General features: G+C 33.8%; 3 protein-coding genes across 3 annotated transcripts; all 3 read right to left on the reverse strand.

The window, feature by feature from the left end:
- Nucleotides 1–428: 428 nt before the first annotated feature.
- Nucleotides 429–5498, reverse strand: LOTGIDRAFT_210534 (hypothetical protein; the record flags this gene model as incomplete). Its single annotated transcript, XM_009063854.1, has 10 exons — nt 429–553; nt 865–1213; nt 1518–1816; nt 2202–2370; nt 2589–2732; nt 2923–3147; nt 3369–3601; nt 4004–4090; nt 4286–4528; nt 4868–5498. 10 exons carry the CDS (start codon nt 5496–5498, stop codon nt 429–431), a joined length of 2505 nt encoding a protein of 834 aa, XP_009062102.1.
- A 4827-nt stretch (nt 5499–10325) lies between these two features.
- LOTGIDRAFT_154656 (hypothetical protein) lies at nt 10326–12346 on the reverse strand (the record flags this gene model as incomplete). The annotated part of the gene is made up of 6 exons (XM_009063855.1): nt 10326–10364; nt 10624–10727; nt 10847–11008; nt 11381–11459; nt 11890–12000; nt 12212–12346. The coding sequence occupies 6 exons, from the start codon at nt 12344–12346 to the stop codon at nt 10326–10328; spliced, it is 630 nt and encodes a 209-aa protein (XP_009062103.1).
- Nucleotides 12347–14413: 2067 nt separating this feature from the next.
- Nucleotides 14414–17233, reverse strand: LOTGIDRAFT_229308 (hypothetical protein; the record flags this gene model as incomplete). Its single annotated transcript, XM_009063856.1, has 6 exons — nt 16903–17233; nt 16569–16613; nt 16102–16386; nt 14922–14954; nt 14662–14696; nt 14414–14518 (listed from the first exon to the last, which is right to left on the reverse strand). Exons 1-6 carry the CDS (start codon nt 17171–17173, stop codon nt 14414–14416), a joined length of 774 nt encoding a protein of 257 aa, XP_009062104.1. The 5' UTR covers nt 17174–17233.
- Nucleotides 17234–17778: the final 545 nt, after the last annotated feature.

A 17778-nucleotide genomic window follows, 5' to 3' on the forward strand; every position in this document is an offset into this window, starting at 1 on the left:
TGGTCAAAATTGCTTACGGCATGAAATGATTTCTTATATAAATGAAATGAAATGAATGGACTTTTACGTCCTACTTTTCTGGATTTCTTATATAAAGATGACAAGACTGCATTAAATACACAATGAAAATACACACACTAACAAACAAATCAACAACTGATTCTAAAATAAAATAATTTATGATGATATAAATAATAATAAATGGAAGGATTGTAAGACCAGCAGCAGCGCCCATTCAAAAACAGCACGAGTTGACATAGATATTTTCTGAAGACAAACAGGCATTTCCTTGATTTTGACATTTCTTCTGTAAACAAGCATGTTTGTTAACTCATTCAAATATTTGAAGAAAGCAATATCTAGATAAAGGTTCACGCATCCATCAAGAAGGTACAAAATTATGGAGGTTAAATTCTGTAACTGTCTGTCTATTGAACCTGTATATCTTGTAGTAACATCTCACAATATTTAACAGATCGATGTTTATGTTTCACTGATTCTATTTCTTGTTTTAACATACCAGGATGTATCTGACCAGCTCGCTTTAATACAACTAAAATTAAACAACAACTTATGAAGAACCAAATGTATCAATCAATGTTTCACATGCTCATTAAATAACTTTCAGAAGCAGAAGCTGCCTTAAGAGTTAAATATTTGTGGGCCAGCAAGGATCATTTTCTAAAACATTCCTGCAGCATATCATTTTTGTATGTTGATTAATTAAATTTTATTTTACCCTAAAAATGAAAATATTCAATTTCAACAATAAAAACAACTAAGTGTTTTGACCAGTTGTTTTGGGGTACTGGTGTGTCTACCTTAGTTATTATATTGTTAATGCACACAGAATAGTTTACTTACCTAATAAAGCGTCCTGTATTTTGGGTTCAGGATCATCTAAATGAACTAACAACCCTCGAAATAGATCTTCTAAATGTGCTTTGTATAATTCTGGATCGTATCCCTTATCGAAACAATCAAAATAGGCTAGAAACGTTTTGGACACCATGATTCTAATTTCATCACTACTGTCATCTAAACGTTTTAATAATTCAGGATATATATTATGTAATCTGTCTTGATTTAGACTGCCTCCCATTAAACCAAATATTCTGGTCATCACTCGACAAGCTATTAGTCTAGTACTCTTATTGTCATCTTCCATAGTAGTTATCATCTGAGTTAATAAACCTTCCACTATTGGTTCCATCTGAAATATATCAGAAAAGGGATGAAATAGAATTTCACAAATTGGCAAAAATAGAATGAAAAGTACATCTACTTTTAAATTAGAAAGAACATTTACTAAGATAGCAAAGATCCTATTTATAGCATATTATTTGATCTTATAACACTGAACCATCACTGTAAAGATCTAGCAGTACAGAAGCCTTGTCCATCAATGTTGTGAACAAATTTTTAGGAACTAGATTAGCCTGATTTTTGATTGACAAACTATTTCACAAACTATATTACTTAATTTTTGAATGATTTTTTATCACTATTCAACATACCTTTTCTTTAGTAAGAACTTTACTTTGTAATAACGCCCATAAACAAGATACGGCTGTAGTTCTTATAGCACCAGCTGTTCTACCAGCTCTCCATGTACAATTGGGCATTATCATATCTTTAACCACTGTTACCGCATGTTCACTGAACTTATCTCTAGAATCTAGAGTACTACCTGAGTTTAATACTAATTTAGATAGCAAGGTGAAGAATTTGAGTCTCATTTCAGGATCTTTATCTGGTTTAAGATTGGTGACTAATATTGGTATTATGATTGGTAATAAATCACCCATTACATCTCCTAAAATATATAGATATTATATATAACTTATCATGAACAGACAGGGATCCTGAGCTGACATAATCAGTCATCAACAAATATTAACAGACTTTCTAAGGGTGAGAATTCTCTGCTTTACTAAACAGCTCCTAGAGTTTATAGTATTAGAGCTCAAATATCATTTACTACTTGAATTAAAATAATATTTTTTAAGTGAATACAAGAACAGTAACTTTCAGTCAAAATAAAAAGAAATTCAAATGCAATCAACACAGTGCTTCTCTAAAAATCCAAAATGCATCAGTTAGTAAAAGAAACAATGTCACTAAGCCAAAGTTTGTTGTAAATTGTAGGTTGATTGATTGGAATCAGCACTGGAATATAAATCATATCTATAAATACATACCTGACTCTAGTAATAAAGTATCAAATATTTGTCTCTCTACAGTATGATTAGTCCATGTATAGTAATTATCATTATATTGTTGTATAACTTCTACTGTATATTTATTATATAGGTCTTGTTTACTACTCATACCATGTGATATAGCTATAGTTTCTAATGATGACTGTGCCTAAAAATTAAAATGAGATGACCTGTTTATTCTTCTGGAGGTTTTCATCTCAGAATGGTCATATATTTTCCTTAACTACGGAGACCAAATAAGTGATATATTAAAAAGATATCACATCTTATGTTTTTGATTTTTAAACATCCTTTATATTTGCATTTGCATTATTTATAACTTAACTAAGGCACTGCCAATCACTCTATATAATATAGTTAACCTACCGATTGTTTTATTTGTTCATCCTGAGACAATGATAATACAGTTAAACATAGAGTAAATAAAGGTAACCCAATCTCTACTATATCTCCCTTCATTACAGTACATATAGAACTAACACAGGATAGTAACTGTACGTGTACAGATGCCTGAAATATATAATAAATAATAACACATACAGTTGTAACCGTCTTTATTAAATAGTTACAAAAAGCAAGAAAATACTCATCAAATTCACTAATAAATGCAGTTGCTAAAGGTCATCATCTTTGTTCCACTTCAAAACCAAAGAAAATATGTAATTAATAAGGCTGAATAAAAAAAATATGAGATTTTGACATTTTCTACACCTACCTGAACAGAGTGACAAACATCTGACAAAGTTAAAGTTTCACAAATTGAAGGTAAAAAGGGTTTCAATGATTGACGTTCAGAGCCTTTAATTACAGCAGCTGTCACCATTAAACTACCATAGGACTGAGAGGATTTCAAATTGTTCAATACTATTTTACACCATACTTCTGGTGACACAAAATATCCAATCAATTCACATGCTCTTTGAACCTAAAAAAAAAAGAAGTCAAGATAATGAATGGAACTATATCAAAATCCAAGCATTCAAGACTTAACCTGGATTGTTCAAAAAGGTAATTTTCTTCTGAGATCTTTTGTTTTGTCCTAATGTAAGAAATATTTCTGATAAACAATATTCTATATCACTATAATGACTGGATTTCATGCTAATATCAATATACAAGTTCTAATAAGGTTGTATTAACACCTACATCATGGACAACTTTAGGTTCTTCATCCATACAAGCTCTATATGATCCTGACAAAACTATTTCCATATGTTGTGTTATATATTCTTCAGCGTTTAACAGTAAAACATACAATAGTGCTGCAGACTTGATTCTAGTTTCTAAAACCCAGTCTGTTATATCCTTCATTAAACCAGGTAATATCTTCGACAAATGTCTCATAATTAATGTTCTACAGCCTAAATTTGGTCTTTCAACTGAAAAAAAAGAATATAATCAGTAAGTGACAAGAAAGTAAAATTTCCTTTGCAACAGGACTGATTAAAGATATGTACATGTTCTTTAACAGATTACAGAGTTATCAAGTTAGGAGACTATCATTCAGCACATCGATTATTTGCTCAGTTACAAATAGAATCTGACATAAATTGTTATAATCAAAATTTTTCAAATTTTTCAAGCATGTTATTGATCTCATCTGAATGCTCAGTGCACTAAAGAGAGAGTTTTGTGATAAATAGGAATAATCAGATCAGTTATCAAACAATCATCATGAAATTTCTAACTTTTAAGCAATTTAAAAATTGTCAAAAGTAGCCACAAATTTAAACAGATAGATAAGGTGAAAATGATCTGAAGAAGAAAACTAGTTTATTTACCATTAGGTGGATAATGTTTAGGATCTTCTTTAGCAAAATCTTGTTTATCTTTCAAATCATCTTCATTTTCTCTCTCATATTTTATACCTGAAATTCAAATCATTCAAAATTATCATCCTGTGACTAAAAGGGTTTTTAGCAATCCCTGTCAAAAACTATCTTAAAATAAAACAAAATCAAATAACTTAACACAAAAATCATCTGAGCTCTAATAATAATAAAATTAACTTCCTCTGGGGCAAAGAGGCAAATGCTGGTAAACAAAAAAACACCCTGACTTACCAACATCATGCCAATATGAATCAGCTAATTCAGCTATCTCTGGTTGTTCATCAGTTATACCAGTCAATAAAAGTGGGACTAATCTATGGAAGAATGAATATCTATCAGGTAGATTCAATAACCATGTTCCAATAACTTTAATAACAGACTTTCTCACTGCTGGTGCCTGGTCAAATAATCTCTGGGCTAAATGTGATATGACAGGTTCTACTGTTTTACCATTTCCATATTGTACTACATCACCTACAAAATGAAAAAAAAATTCATACGTTTACATCAAAAGAAGTAAACTAGCTACAATTACTACAATTTTTTTTAGAAGATTGGATATAAGTACCAAATAGACTACAGCTCATCTCAGGCTTCTGACACAAATTAACAAACTTCATCAGGATAGTTTTATTGAAAATGGAATTTAAATTTCCACTTAACATTAATAATCATTTTCACACTCTTCCTAATCTACACAATTCCCTTACAGAAGATATCAATGTCATAGTTCATATTTCTATTATTGCCCCATTATCCAGTTTCAAATATATGAAAGTATGCCAGTACAATAATATTAAAAGGAAAACTTACCTATAGATTCAACAACTATGGTTCGAACTTTAGAATGTTGATGTGCAATGGCAATTAATAACGGTTTGATTAAGGCTTCTGACAACATATGAAAATGTTCAGGAATTGATCTTGCTAAGAATGCTGCACATTTACAACTCTCTTTTTTAACTTCTGGATAGGGATCGATAACAGTTCTTTGTAAAATAGTGACACAATCATCTAAATAGACTGCCATTTTCTTTCCAGAACATTCCACCATTTGTTTCAATAATTCTATAAGCAAAAGTCTCTGTTCTTCTGATGGCTCGATGATATCCTGCTGCCCAAGTCTAGCTACCAGTACCGGGATAATGTAATAGAGATGGTCTTCAGGTTCTGGTACAGACTTTAGGAATGATGAGATCAAATTTACAGACAATTCTCGACATTTTTCGACTGGATCGGAGAAAATTTTTAAAACAGGTGGTAAAACTTCTCTGAATATTACTTTTAGATCTGTTGCTTCAAGAGGAGTGTCACGTTTCAAAGTTTCCTTATGAATACGTTCTAATGCCTTCTTTCTGGTATTTCGATTCTCTTCTCCTAAACAATTGATATGACGAGCAATTCCTTGTAAAACGGTGTTGGAATTTTCATCTTTAGCAGCCATGATGTTGATCGCAACGCCTCGTTTTGGACAAACGTGGCTATTTTCACCTCCAATCAAAAATAACTGAAGAGTATATTAAATGTGAGTTGTTTCCCTTAAACCGTATATTGAAATTATTTTGAGAATATTCACAGTTTTACACAATTCACTTGAAAAAAGAAATACTTTAGCCTATTCGGATCTTGAGAAAATGTATCTTATTGCGACCTTTCAATGCCACGTTCAAATGTCAATAAAGAGTTCAAACCAAACCCACTGCCTTTTTCAAATTTGACTACTCGTTCAAATTTGTTATTTTCCATGGCAACTGCAAACAAAGACACAAGATGTGTTATGGCTTGCAGATTAAAATTCATTATTAGTCCAATTCAGTAGAGAAATTAAGGTATATCGAGATTAGGTAATTAATTCGTCACTTATATCGGTAATTAAATCTTAATCTACCACAATCAAGATCTGTAGTCGCTCTCAGGTCTTGATTCTAACTCATAGGCTTCAGATCTATTACTTACATGTCAACATTCAAGTTGCAAATGGTTAAATAGTTTTCTTTATTTTCTCGTAAACTTTCACTTTAAACAAGTTTTTTCGCAGAATTGGTAGAACCCATTAAAGACAATTCCCAATAGACTCACTTGCACAGACGCAAAAACACGTAGGGCTATAAATTTGAATGGATACTAATCCTGAGACGGACTCCCTCCCCCACCCTTTTTTCATTGCATCCCACCCATACAATACAAGATAAAGTTGCACCAGTTGCTCTCAACCCAGAGCAGTGGTCCTGCAGTATAAGGTCAAATTTCGACTCCAATTAATTCTACCTCACCCGTCACTCCGTCAGTGAGTTCGTCACTCCGTCAATGAGTTCGCCACTCAAGTCAGTGATTCCGTCATAACGTCAGTCGTCAATGCTACCGAACAAAAAATGTAATATTAATGAATTATAATCACAAAACGAAATCAAAACGAAATAAAATAAAACGAAAGAATATGCCAGTCCGTCAGTGGCGAACTCATTGACGTAATGACGTATGAAGTAGTCCAGGGCTAATATACAGCTAATTCATCCATCACTGCGTTATTGGCTCAATCCGTCATTGACGTCAGTCCGCCAATCATCCCAGTGACGGGTTGACGTAGTTACGTATAACATAATCCAGGGCTTATACTCACCTTATTCATCCGTCAATGATTCCGTCACACCGTCATTGGCGTCAGTCCGCCAATCATCCAAGTGACGGAGTGGCGAACTCATTGTCGGAATGGCGAACTCATTGACGGAGTGGCGAACTCATTGACGGAGTGACGAACTCACTGACGGAGTGACGTATGAGGTAGCCCTAGACAGGGGAAAACATTTCATCCGTCATTCGTCGATGCTACCTTACAAAATTACAGGGCTCTATGTAGGGCGCTCAAAAAATTGCCCCAACCTTTCATTGGAGCCAGTCCGTTAATACAGCGCTTCTTCATGCGTCGCTCCGGCATTGGTCTCAATGGATCCATCATTCCCGTCAGTCCGTCATTGGCTTTATCCGTCATTGGCGTCAGTCCGTCAATCATCCAAGTGACGGAGTAACGAACTCACTGGCGGAGTGACGAACTCACTGACGTACTGACGTATGAGGTAGCCCTTATGCATACACGCCTTATTCATCCGTCACTCCGTCAATGAATCGGTAGCTCCGTCATTCATCCAAGTGACGTAGTGGCGAACTCATTGACAGAGTGGCGAACTCATTGACGGAGTGACGAACTCATTGACGGAGTGGCGAACTCATTGACGGAGTTACGAACTCATTGACGGAGTGGCGAACTCATTGACGGAGTGACGAACTCACTGACGGAGTGACGTATGAGGTAGCCCTCATGCATACACGCCTTATTCATCCGTCACTCCGTCAATGAATCGGTAGCTCCGTCATTCACTGCCATTGGCTTAATCCGTCATTGACGTCAGTCCGTCAATCACCCAAGTGACGTAGTGGCGAACTCATTGACGGAGTAGCGAACTCATTGACGGAGTGGCGAACTCATTGACGGAGTGGCGAACTCATTGACGGAGTGACGAACTCATTGACGGAGTGGCGAACTCATTGACGGAGTGACGAACTCACTGACGGAGTGGCGAACTCACTGACGTACTGACGTATGAGGAAGCCCTAGATAGGGGAAAACATTTCATCCGTCATTCGTCGATGCTACCTTACAGAATACGAAACACCAATAATTACAAAAGAAAACAAAAAAAAAATCATTGATTAAGTCAGTATATTTCAGCCATTTCGCTAAACTAAAGGAATGTATCAGAGCAGCACTGATGTCCGTCAGTAAGTCGATGGTTTCCTCAAGCCCGTTGCTAGTACCGAAAGTTCCGAAATCCTGTATTGTTTCGCTTTGTTATTTACGTAGAGCCCCGTAATTTTGTAAGGTAGCATCGACGAATGACGGATGAAATGTTTTCCCTTGTCTAGGGCTTCCTCATACGTCAGTACGTCAGTGAGTTCGCCACAACGTCAATGAGTTCGCCACTACGTCAGTGAGTTCGTCACTCCGTCATACGGAGTGACGGGCCGTTTGATGGGGTGGCGGAATCCTTAGCAGAGACATGGAAGAGGTATTCATGGACTGGCTCCAATGACAGATATCAATAAAGTCCAGGGGCTTTCAATTCAACCTAAAGGAATGCTAAAACTGAATGCCAATAAATTAGGTATTCAGCCCTGGATTGCTTCATACTGAACAACATATATGAGTTCACCACTCCATCAATGGGTTCGCCACTAAGTCATTGAGTTCGCCACTCCGTCAATGAGTTCACCACTACGTCAGTGAATTGTCCACTCCGTCAATGAGTTCGCCACTATGCCAATAAATTCGCCACTATGTCACTGCAATGATTGACGGACTAACGACAGATTGAAAAAAAAAAAGAAAATGTTCAAGGAATCTAGGAAAGCGGTGAAAAAATCTATCGCGATTTTGGTATAGTGAAAGTATAATAAAAAAAATTTTATGGCACTATTAGAAGACAAAACAGTTTTCTTATTATTTGTTTTATTAAAAATAAAAGAATACCAGAATTCGACATAAAATATTACACGTTTTTGAAAAAATATATATTTTCACAGTTATCATAATCATGGCAAACGAGTGATGGCTATAGGCTACATTTACAAAACAGCAGCTTTAATCTCATTTATTCTTCTGTTTTTAAAAAAATAATATAATATCTCCATTGATCACAGCACATTTCAATATGGCTTGTTACTTACAAATGCATAATGTAAATATTGTCTAACGCATTCAGAAGCAACAATTCAAGTGTTGGAGTTTAACGTCTTTTTTCATTAAAAATGCAATATAATTATGACTACAAATTTTTTCACATCATTTGTTCCATATTAAAGAGATTGTCCAAAGTTTTTTTTTTAACTTTACATATGTATTGGGAACACTGAAAGGATCAATTTTCACCATTCCAATCTTCAATAGGACGTCTGAGGTCCATTTAATTCCTTTTAAACCATCGCAAACACTGAAAATAATATATAAGAAACTCCCCCCCCCCCTTTCGTTTTAATGGAATTGCAAGAAACGCAGATCTGAAAATTAGAATGGTGCAAATCAGTGTCCCTGATAATCATAAAAAGTTTACAAAATTTTAATAATAACCAGATGTAAATAATTACGGTAACTAAATTATAACCAAATTGATGTCAAAACAATAATCGGTGGAAGAGATAACTGTGTTCCCAGGAAAACTTTGACGCTGTTTTTGCCAAACAAAGATCAATAACTAAAAAAAACGTTAATTGAACATAAATTGAAGATCGAAGTTATTTCCAATATAGCATTCCAAATTTCGACAAAAGCAGAAGAAATTTTTTTCTATAGTGATCACCAATCCATTTCGAAGAAAAATTGCGAAAAGTTCTCAACAATATACATAACAAAACATGCCAAAGTCCATCAAGATCAGACTACAACTGCAGTCTCGTTCGTATTCACATGCCAAATTCGTTTATTTTGGATAGATCCAAATCAATTAACTCAAAAATCGTTCATAAAAAAATCATATTAAACGATGTACACAAAATTATACATAAACATACCAAGAATTGTTAAAATTCTGGCCTTTTTGTATAGCCTACATACAAGATATTTCACTCGCACGACCCATAAGCAAATTGAGATCGATATCCTGCAAGAATGTTGATATAGGTTCATACAATAATAGAAACGAGTTACGATGCTTTAAAAACACGAAAAATCGAAGTCATTAGCTTGTATCTTATTTTCGTTTACTGATGGAAATTAGATATTCCCCAATTTGTACGAAATTTTTTTTTTTAGTTTTTGACATGTTCTATAGACGATTTGATTTAAATACTCCGTCAAATGTCGTTTTTCGTTTAAGAACTTATTAAAAACAAAAGTTATAAAATTGTAAGGTAGCATCGACGTATTGATGGACTCCAGTGACGGAGTGGCGAACTCACTGACGTAGTGACGAACTCATTGACGGAGTGGCGAACTCATTGACGGAGTGACGAACTCACTGACGTACTGACGTATGAGGTAGCCCTGACTCCAAATTTCTCTCTATTTGTACCCCCACTTCCAGGAGACTAGTGCAGCCAGTCTCTCAGGAAAAAAGTATAACTCTAGATGCTCCAGAATAAGTCACTTAAAATTTATCACATATTCAAATTGCAAATGCAGGGATACGAATCTTCCATTGGGCATAGACCTATACGAAGTAAATAATTAACATGATATAATAAGACAAACGGTTGCAACTTTAAATTTATTCGTAAAAGATTATTGTCCAAGAATTCCAACGTGTGTAGAGGAAGGTCCCTGAAATGTAAAAATGAATCAGATTAATTGCATGGAATATTTACCTAGATTCGCACTGTGTAATCAGGGAAATTCTGCCTGCACAGTGGCAAAAGCCTTCATTTCGATAACTTATGTTTCAACTATCTAGCCTCTATGGCGAACACTAATACATAATAATAAAATTTAAACCCCACCCTTTCCAAGTTTCGAAATTGAAACAGAACCCTTCCCAAGTTTCGAAAAGAAATAATGACGGTTATAAGTTTGGTGCACGAACCTTGACAAACATAGCATTATCACAAATACTTGGTACATTAAATACAGTTGGATCTTTTACTCCTGGGGTAATATCATAGAAATTCTGACTGACAAAATACTGGACTGAAATCACAACACAGGAAAAACAATTATAATATATATAAATTAATAGAATTTTAGTTATAAGATTGAATGAAGTAGACAGAAAATTCTCTAAGTTAAGATCGAATGAAATAAATTACCTCCGTTTGTGCTTCCATATATAATTTGACTGACGGGAACACAACCAGGATTGGTCATGGAGAAATGAGCAGTTACATTAGCAGCCTGGTAAGAATAAGAGTTGAACATCACTTTGTTATTTCCTGAACCTCCAAAATGGCTTCCCTCAAATTTAGCATTATCTGAAAATAAAACAATACCAAAATAAGAGCATATATTCATCAGTAGATATACCTTGTGTCATAATAACATAAACAGGATCCTTAAATAATCGGATAAATCCAAAAAACTTAATAAAAATGCATTTAACTAACTAATATTAAGATTAAGCGTTTTTCTATAATTACTTAGTTTTATGAATTTTTCAGTTTTCTAAATTTTACAGGGATTCTGTTGTAACTTTATGACACCAGGTAAGTTCACTGATGAATATATACTCATATTGACCATTCTTGAGAATTAAATTTTATGTTCATTCTAAGACGTAGTATCAGTTTAAATAAACAAATAGACTACTTAAATGCTGGACACGGTATTTGAGGCACTTCACTTACCTGGGACACATCGTGTCCGTGATGTGTGTGAGATAACTTTCTTAGAACAATGATTACCACTGATAATATATTCTGTACCCTGAATTAAGAAAGTACTCCACTCATTTATTTGCAATATTGAATGTTGAATGTTGAATGAGATCATAAAGATCTATGATTCTGTTCGAACCAACTTTCTAGGGCATTCACTTTTCACCTGTCAAGCCAGACTAAGCGCAGGGTCAATAGTACCGTATGGGCTCAGGTACGAGGAAAGGAGATCAAAGTTGAAATCAGTCTGAATAGTAGTTAATCTAAGATTAAAGAAATAGGTTAAATCATATCTATTGGATCAAATATCTGGGTCATTTTTAGAGTTTGGTGAATTATGTAAACACTAAGTGCATAAACACAGAAGAGGAATGGTGTCCTGATTTGTCAAATTTATGATTTTGTGAGTTGTGGTGCTTCTGACAAGAGCTTCCTTGTAATGATAGAATCAGCAAGTTTCTCTGAAGAATGTTACCTACCGCCTTAAAGTCCATGATAACCTTGACTTTTACAGTATAACCATTAGCAGTAACAGATTCATCAAAAGCGGCTACATTCTTGGTCAGATCATAGTGAATTGTGATCGTTTCCTGTAAAGAAAACCAAGACTAACTTGTAGAAAGCCCCACATACAGACTCTATGATGTGCATTCCTTGCAGTACGGTCCCCAATCGATAGGAATATGTTTAGTGAAGCAAAGTATACTTCCAACAAACTGTAAACCATTATGGTTGTTTATTCTGATAAATATACTATAAAAAGAAAATACTGGCTGTATAATATTCAGAAATAAAGCTCACCTCTGACATAGTTGGGATTCCATTTTTAATGGAACCTACACTTTGTTGTTGAATTCCTTCCCAGGTATCGGGAACACAACATTTCTCTGCCAAACTACTGGCAACTAGACACAATAAGATGACTTTCGCTATCATTTTGACCACCGTTCGAGAAGACTATCTCAAGAATGACATGTGTATTTTCTATCGATATATTTATAGTGTCAGCTTTATTGATATAACTGATAACAGCTATCACATTTTTTTGTTTTGGAAAGTTTGGAAATTACTACTTGGATTTCGCAAGAGATCCCAAGACTTGGGTGTCAGTACTATTTTTAGTTTAGTGTGAAAGTCTTAGGATTGACAAATGTTACAAATTACCTAGAATTAGTTCTAACATATTTGTCCATGCACGTTTTCTACGCCAAATGATAGTTACATTTACCCCAATAGACAAAGTTCACCTGTAGCTGTAAAAATGGAAAAGGTGTGTAGTCCGTTCGGATAGGAAAATGAATCGAGACCCCTTATCACAGTCTGGGACTCAATGGTATTGCAGACAAACAACTCACTTCATTTGCATTCTATCTTTTTATTGAAAATTTGCACAATGTCGAATAAAAACAATCTTTGTAGAAAACTTTAGTGAAATTCCATTAATGGTTCACAAGCGACTGGTTATCAATCAATTTAATATAAATTGTCATTGATATTCAATAATAATAATAAAATCTTTATTAAGGTGAATTTTTTTTACAATTTCGCCCTTCAAAGGAGCACAACATAAAATACAAAATAAGTTAAAACATATGTGAATTTAATAAGTTATGGAATAAGGAATATTCAATGATGTGGATAAGGTTTCATGGGAAGATGACAGAGGAGAAGGTTTCAGTACTGCTTTATTATTAAAAAGAATAAAAGCCAATTTTTGAAGTATATTAAGGGCTGCTAAAGAATATATTACAAGTATCCCAAATGGTGGAGCAGTAATCAATGTGGGACTGAAAATGAGCGAAATAGAATAATTTAAAAATGTTTGAAGGAAGGAGAGGTTTAATAGTGAAATAGTTTCTGATTTAAAATTTTACAAATATAATTAAATGTTTATTCCGATTAAAATTTTGATTTAAAATAACACCCAATAATTTAAATTCTGTGACATTTTGAATTTGAGAATTCAATAGTTGTAAAGAAAGATAATTTCCTGGAATTTTCAATTGATGATTTAAGCCAGTTAACATAGTTTTAGTTTTCGATTGATCTACAACTATAGATTGTCATCACAACATTTATTAGTTTCTGATTGAAGAACAGAGTTTAAAGAGCAAATATCTAAAGATGATGAATATATTGTACTATCATCAGCAAACAAATCACAGTTACACGTCAGAAATAGAAGACCATTTATATAAAGATTTAATAACAAAGGTCCTAAGATAGGTCCTTAAGGTACACCAGAAGTTATACATTGAAATGTCGATTGGTTTTGCGCAATGGAGTTACACTGCTTATGGAGATAAGATTCAAAGTCAAAGATTATTCGGAAACTTATAGAATTTCAATTTTTGTAAAAGAATATTATGATTTACCATGTCGAAAGCTTTACGAAAATCGAAAAATATTAATCCAGTAAGCATGCTATTATTGAGTGATATTTTCCATTATATTGGTAGAATTGATATGGGTCTGTAATTGCTTGCCAAACTTTTATTGCCTGATTTATAAAATGGCAATACTTTCGCCTGCTTCAAGATATCTAGAAAAATATTCTTATCAATACACAGGTTAATAAAAGTGAGAAAATAGCTCAAAGCACTGGCACCAACGTTCAGAAAATATGCATTGACACCATCAAGGCCAATAGCTTTTGATGTGTCTAAATGAGAAAGATATTTAAAGACATGAGTAAGATTCATAAAAGGTATATGACAAATAGCAGTTTTGGACGAAATACGACTATTGATAAAATCGTTTACATCAATAAGAGGTGTAGACTGTGGACTATTATTACCAACTGAATTATTTATCGCTTTCCAAATTTGTTAACTATTTTTTCTATCTGATAATAAAGTTTCTAAGTATTTTCTCTTACTAGACCTTACAGTTTTAACTGAATTTCTAACCTTTTTATTTGATTTTAATAATGATAAGAAACAAAAAAATCCTATTCAATTTCACTGAATTAATTATGATTTGATTATAATACTATACAAAATTCTATTCGAATGATTTTACATCTGTTTGGTTGTCTGTGTTTTCACTAGCTGATCGGTGTCTGGAATTCACATTCACACCGTTCCAGATATCTTCATTAGACGCATTCTGGAAAATAAATAATATGTCATCTCGTAAATCTATGGCGTTTCTAGAAATCAGCAGCTGGAGGGGCTGGGTAGGGGGATAAAGAATGGCAACCTAACTCTGGGGGAGGGAGGGACTATGCAATTCAACAATATTTCACTTACCGAATTTATCGCCAATGAGTCAAACGAATCTGAAACTAAATAAAACAATATGTTATAATAACGCTTCTGTTAAAAGCCCATATGTTTTTTTGGAAACTGCTAGACAGAGTTAAAAACCGTACAATGATAGGTTCTCTTGGAGCCTTCCAACTCGGTCCATAGTTCACCCTCTTTGCAATGATACTTGTCGGGTTATTCCTCCCATTACCCCTTTGTTCATCAATGTGTTAGGCCCAAGGTTGACATCAGATCCTACTTACGTCCGTTTCCGATTCCACTATCACGAAGATGACCTGTAAAAAGTGAGCATATCGAGTTAAACAATTTAAACAAGATATAAAGGAAAACATTAACTTTATCTTCAAAAGATGTTCGGCTTATCAGACATTTTGTATGTTGAATTCATCATTTTCTGGGCCGTAAATTTTCTTACAGGAGTTTTTCCTTATACTAATTAAAAATTAAATTACAATTTCGGTTTAAACATTATTTTTTGTCGGTCTGCAATGGAGAACGAAAAGAGATAGTAACGAAACGAAATTGTAATTGCAGTAATATCAGAAACGCCCCGATCCTTTATTGATCTAGAATAGATATTTCAATCATTGTCATCTTAATGACACCTTTTTCCCTCACCAAAATCAAACATGATTTTTCTATGAACTAGAATTAGGAAATATAAAACATAGATGAGGTATAAGATACCGGTACAATAATCCCACACCGTATAAAGCATTTTAAGTCTAGTTTATCTTAGAAAATCAGTTTAAATCAATTAGCATTTAGCAATTGTGTGTTCGATATATAGATATATACAGCTTTATAGAACAACAATCACTGGTTAAAGTTTTATGCAACGTTTCGACGGGTTTTCCCCATCGTCCTCAGACACATTATGTACCTGAAGACGACGAGGGCTACACGTCAAAACGTTCCATAAAACTTTAACCAGTGATTGTTGTTCCTTAAAGCTGTATCTATATCGTACTCACATCTACTTCATTATATGCCTGAGGACGACGGGGGAAACACGTCGAAACGTTGCATAAAACTTTTGTTTCATAAAGCTGTGTCTATATACAGTTTAAATTTGTTTTCAGTTAAAGGCCAAGGTTTGCCATTTTCGGGGGTTGATTTGGGTCTTGAATATTATGTAAATAGTCTTCAGAAATATTAAAACTGCACAAAAATAACATAATCCCATCAAATTTATATACTTAAACTTGAGATGTGAAAACTTTGACTGATTAGCATAGCTAAAAAAATCCTGAGACTCTGGAACGATTGGTCCAAAGAATGGCGGGTTTGTCACTTTAAAGAATGATTTGGAAAACTGATAAGACAGATTTTCATAAAACTGTGCTTGTGTTTACATGTACTTTTATGATATAGAATCAGCAAATTTTCGGGTAGCCCACATCAGAAATGGGTTTAACATACCTGAAGAACGATCTACACCATCCCATAGCTTTTTACAATTCATCAATATCTTGTCCATTTCTTTACAAATATCCTCCACCAGTTCGCTAATTATTGCCGGTGTTACAACCTCTTGGCCACTGGGAATAGATGCCTGATCTGGATAATACTTGGCCGTTACACGGAATACCCTGATGTTTTCCTTCAATTTACCACATAGCTCAAAGTTGTCCTTTAATAATTTCAGTAAAGCATCTTTGACCTCTTCAACCTTTTTACAGTCGCAATCAGATGATTGAGATTGAGCTGGAAAAAAACCCAATAAAATACTACAGGAATTTCTTCCAAAAAGGCAACTGCAGACCAACCTACCCTGATTGTAATCTGACCCTGCATACATGGGTGTTTTGTAAGCAATTTATAAGTTTAATAACGTGGTAACAACGTTCGTGATCTAATTCTGGCGCGCAGTTTCGTTTGGTAAATACCTGTCGTACTGGCTGGACCATTGTCTTTAGAACATAGTTTCTTATCTAGAAAATAAACAAAAATCAAATTTGGGTGTTTCTGAATATTATATACTGCTACACATATTTTTGCACCTCCTACTATACGGAAATTTATTCTTATTGACTCATGATACTGATATAACTACCAAAATAATGCTTATCAGAGTATCGACATATAGCCTAATAATCGTATATTAGTAATCGTGTATGGTGTCCGCCATTACACCTATACCCAACCTGTATATCATAATAAAATAATATATGTATGTAACCTAACAGTAAAGAAAAGTAATAATTCAGTTTAAGAGCTTACCACATCCATTTAATTCGTATAGTTGTAGATACTGATTTGCTACTTCTTCCAACACAGATTTATCTTTCTCAACAATGCTTTCTAACATTTCTGTTGAAAAGCTTATACTTTTTTTTTCCCATTCAACATGTTTCCTACATGTTTGACCTACGCTTTCTCGCTTTTGGTACTCTGTTTCTAATCGAGTATTGATAATATTGCACTCTTGTAATTCCTTTACCAGTCCTGCTTTTGTATAATCACCAATAGGGATGTTTTCCAATTCCGCCATTCCTTGCTTACAGAACGCTCACGACAAACGAATTGACAGCCAACATATAAAAGATAAAGCTGACTATCCAATAACATAATATCCGCTTTATTCTATTTATATTATGATATAATACAAGTTTGACTGTTTACCAAGAATTCTAAAAATAGCGATAAAGGGGTCGGTTTCAATATTCACTATTTTCGGAGTTAGTTTGTTATTTACTTAATTTATATGCTATGCATGTGCATCAGAAATAGTCTAATATATATATTTTTAAAAATTCACATGGAAGGTAACGTCCTATAGAGAAGAGAAATAACATTAACAAAAGTTGTTGATCCAGAAAACCATGATGTAACCACTAGCCAATTTGAAATTCTGAATAAAATTAAATTTTTTTATGAAAACCTATACAGTTCTGTAGACTCAGATTTGATCGATGTTAACCTAGACACTAAAAGTAAAAAAAGGATTTAAGAATATTGAGCAATACTGAGTCCCAGTCACTAGTAGGTAAAATCAATGAGTCAGAAGTACTAAGTTTCCTTAAACTTATGAAAAATAACAAATCTCCTGGAAATGAAGGATTTACATCAGAATTTTATAAATGTTTTTGGACAGAT

The sequence above is a fragment of the Lottia gigantea genome, assembly GCF_000327385.1.
Source record: "Lottia gigantea unplaced genomic scaffold LOTGIsca_6, whole genome shotgun sequence".
Taxonomy (NCBI): Eukaryota; Metazoa; Mollusca; class Gastropoda; family Lottiidae; genus Lottia; species Lottia gigantea.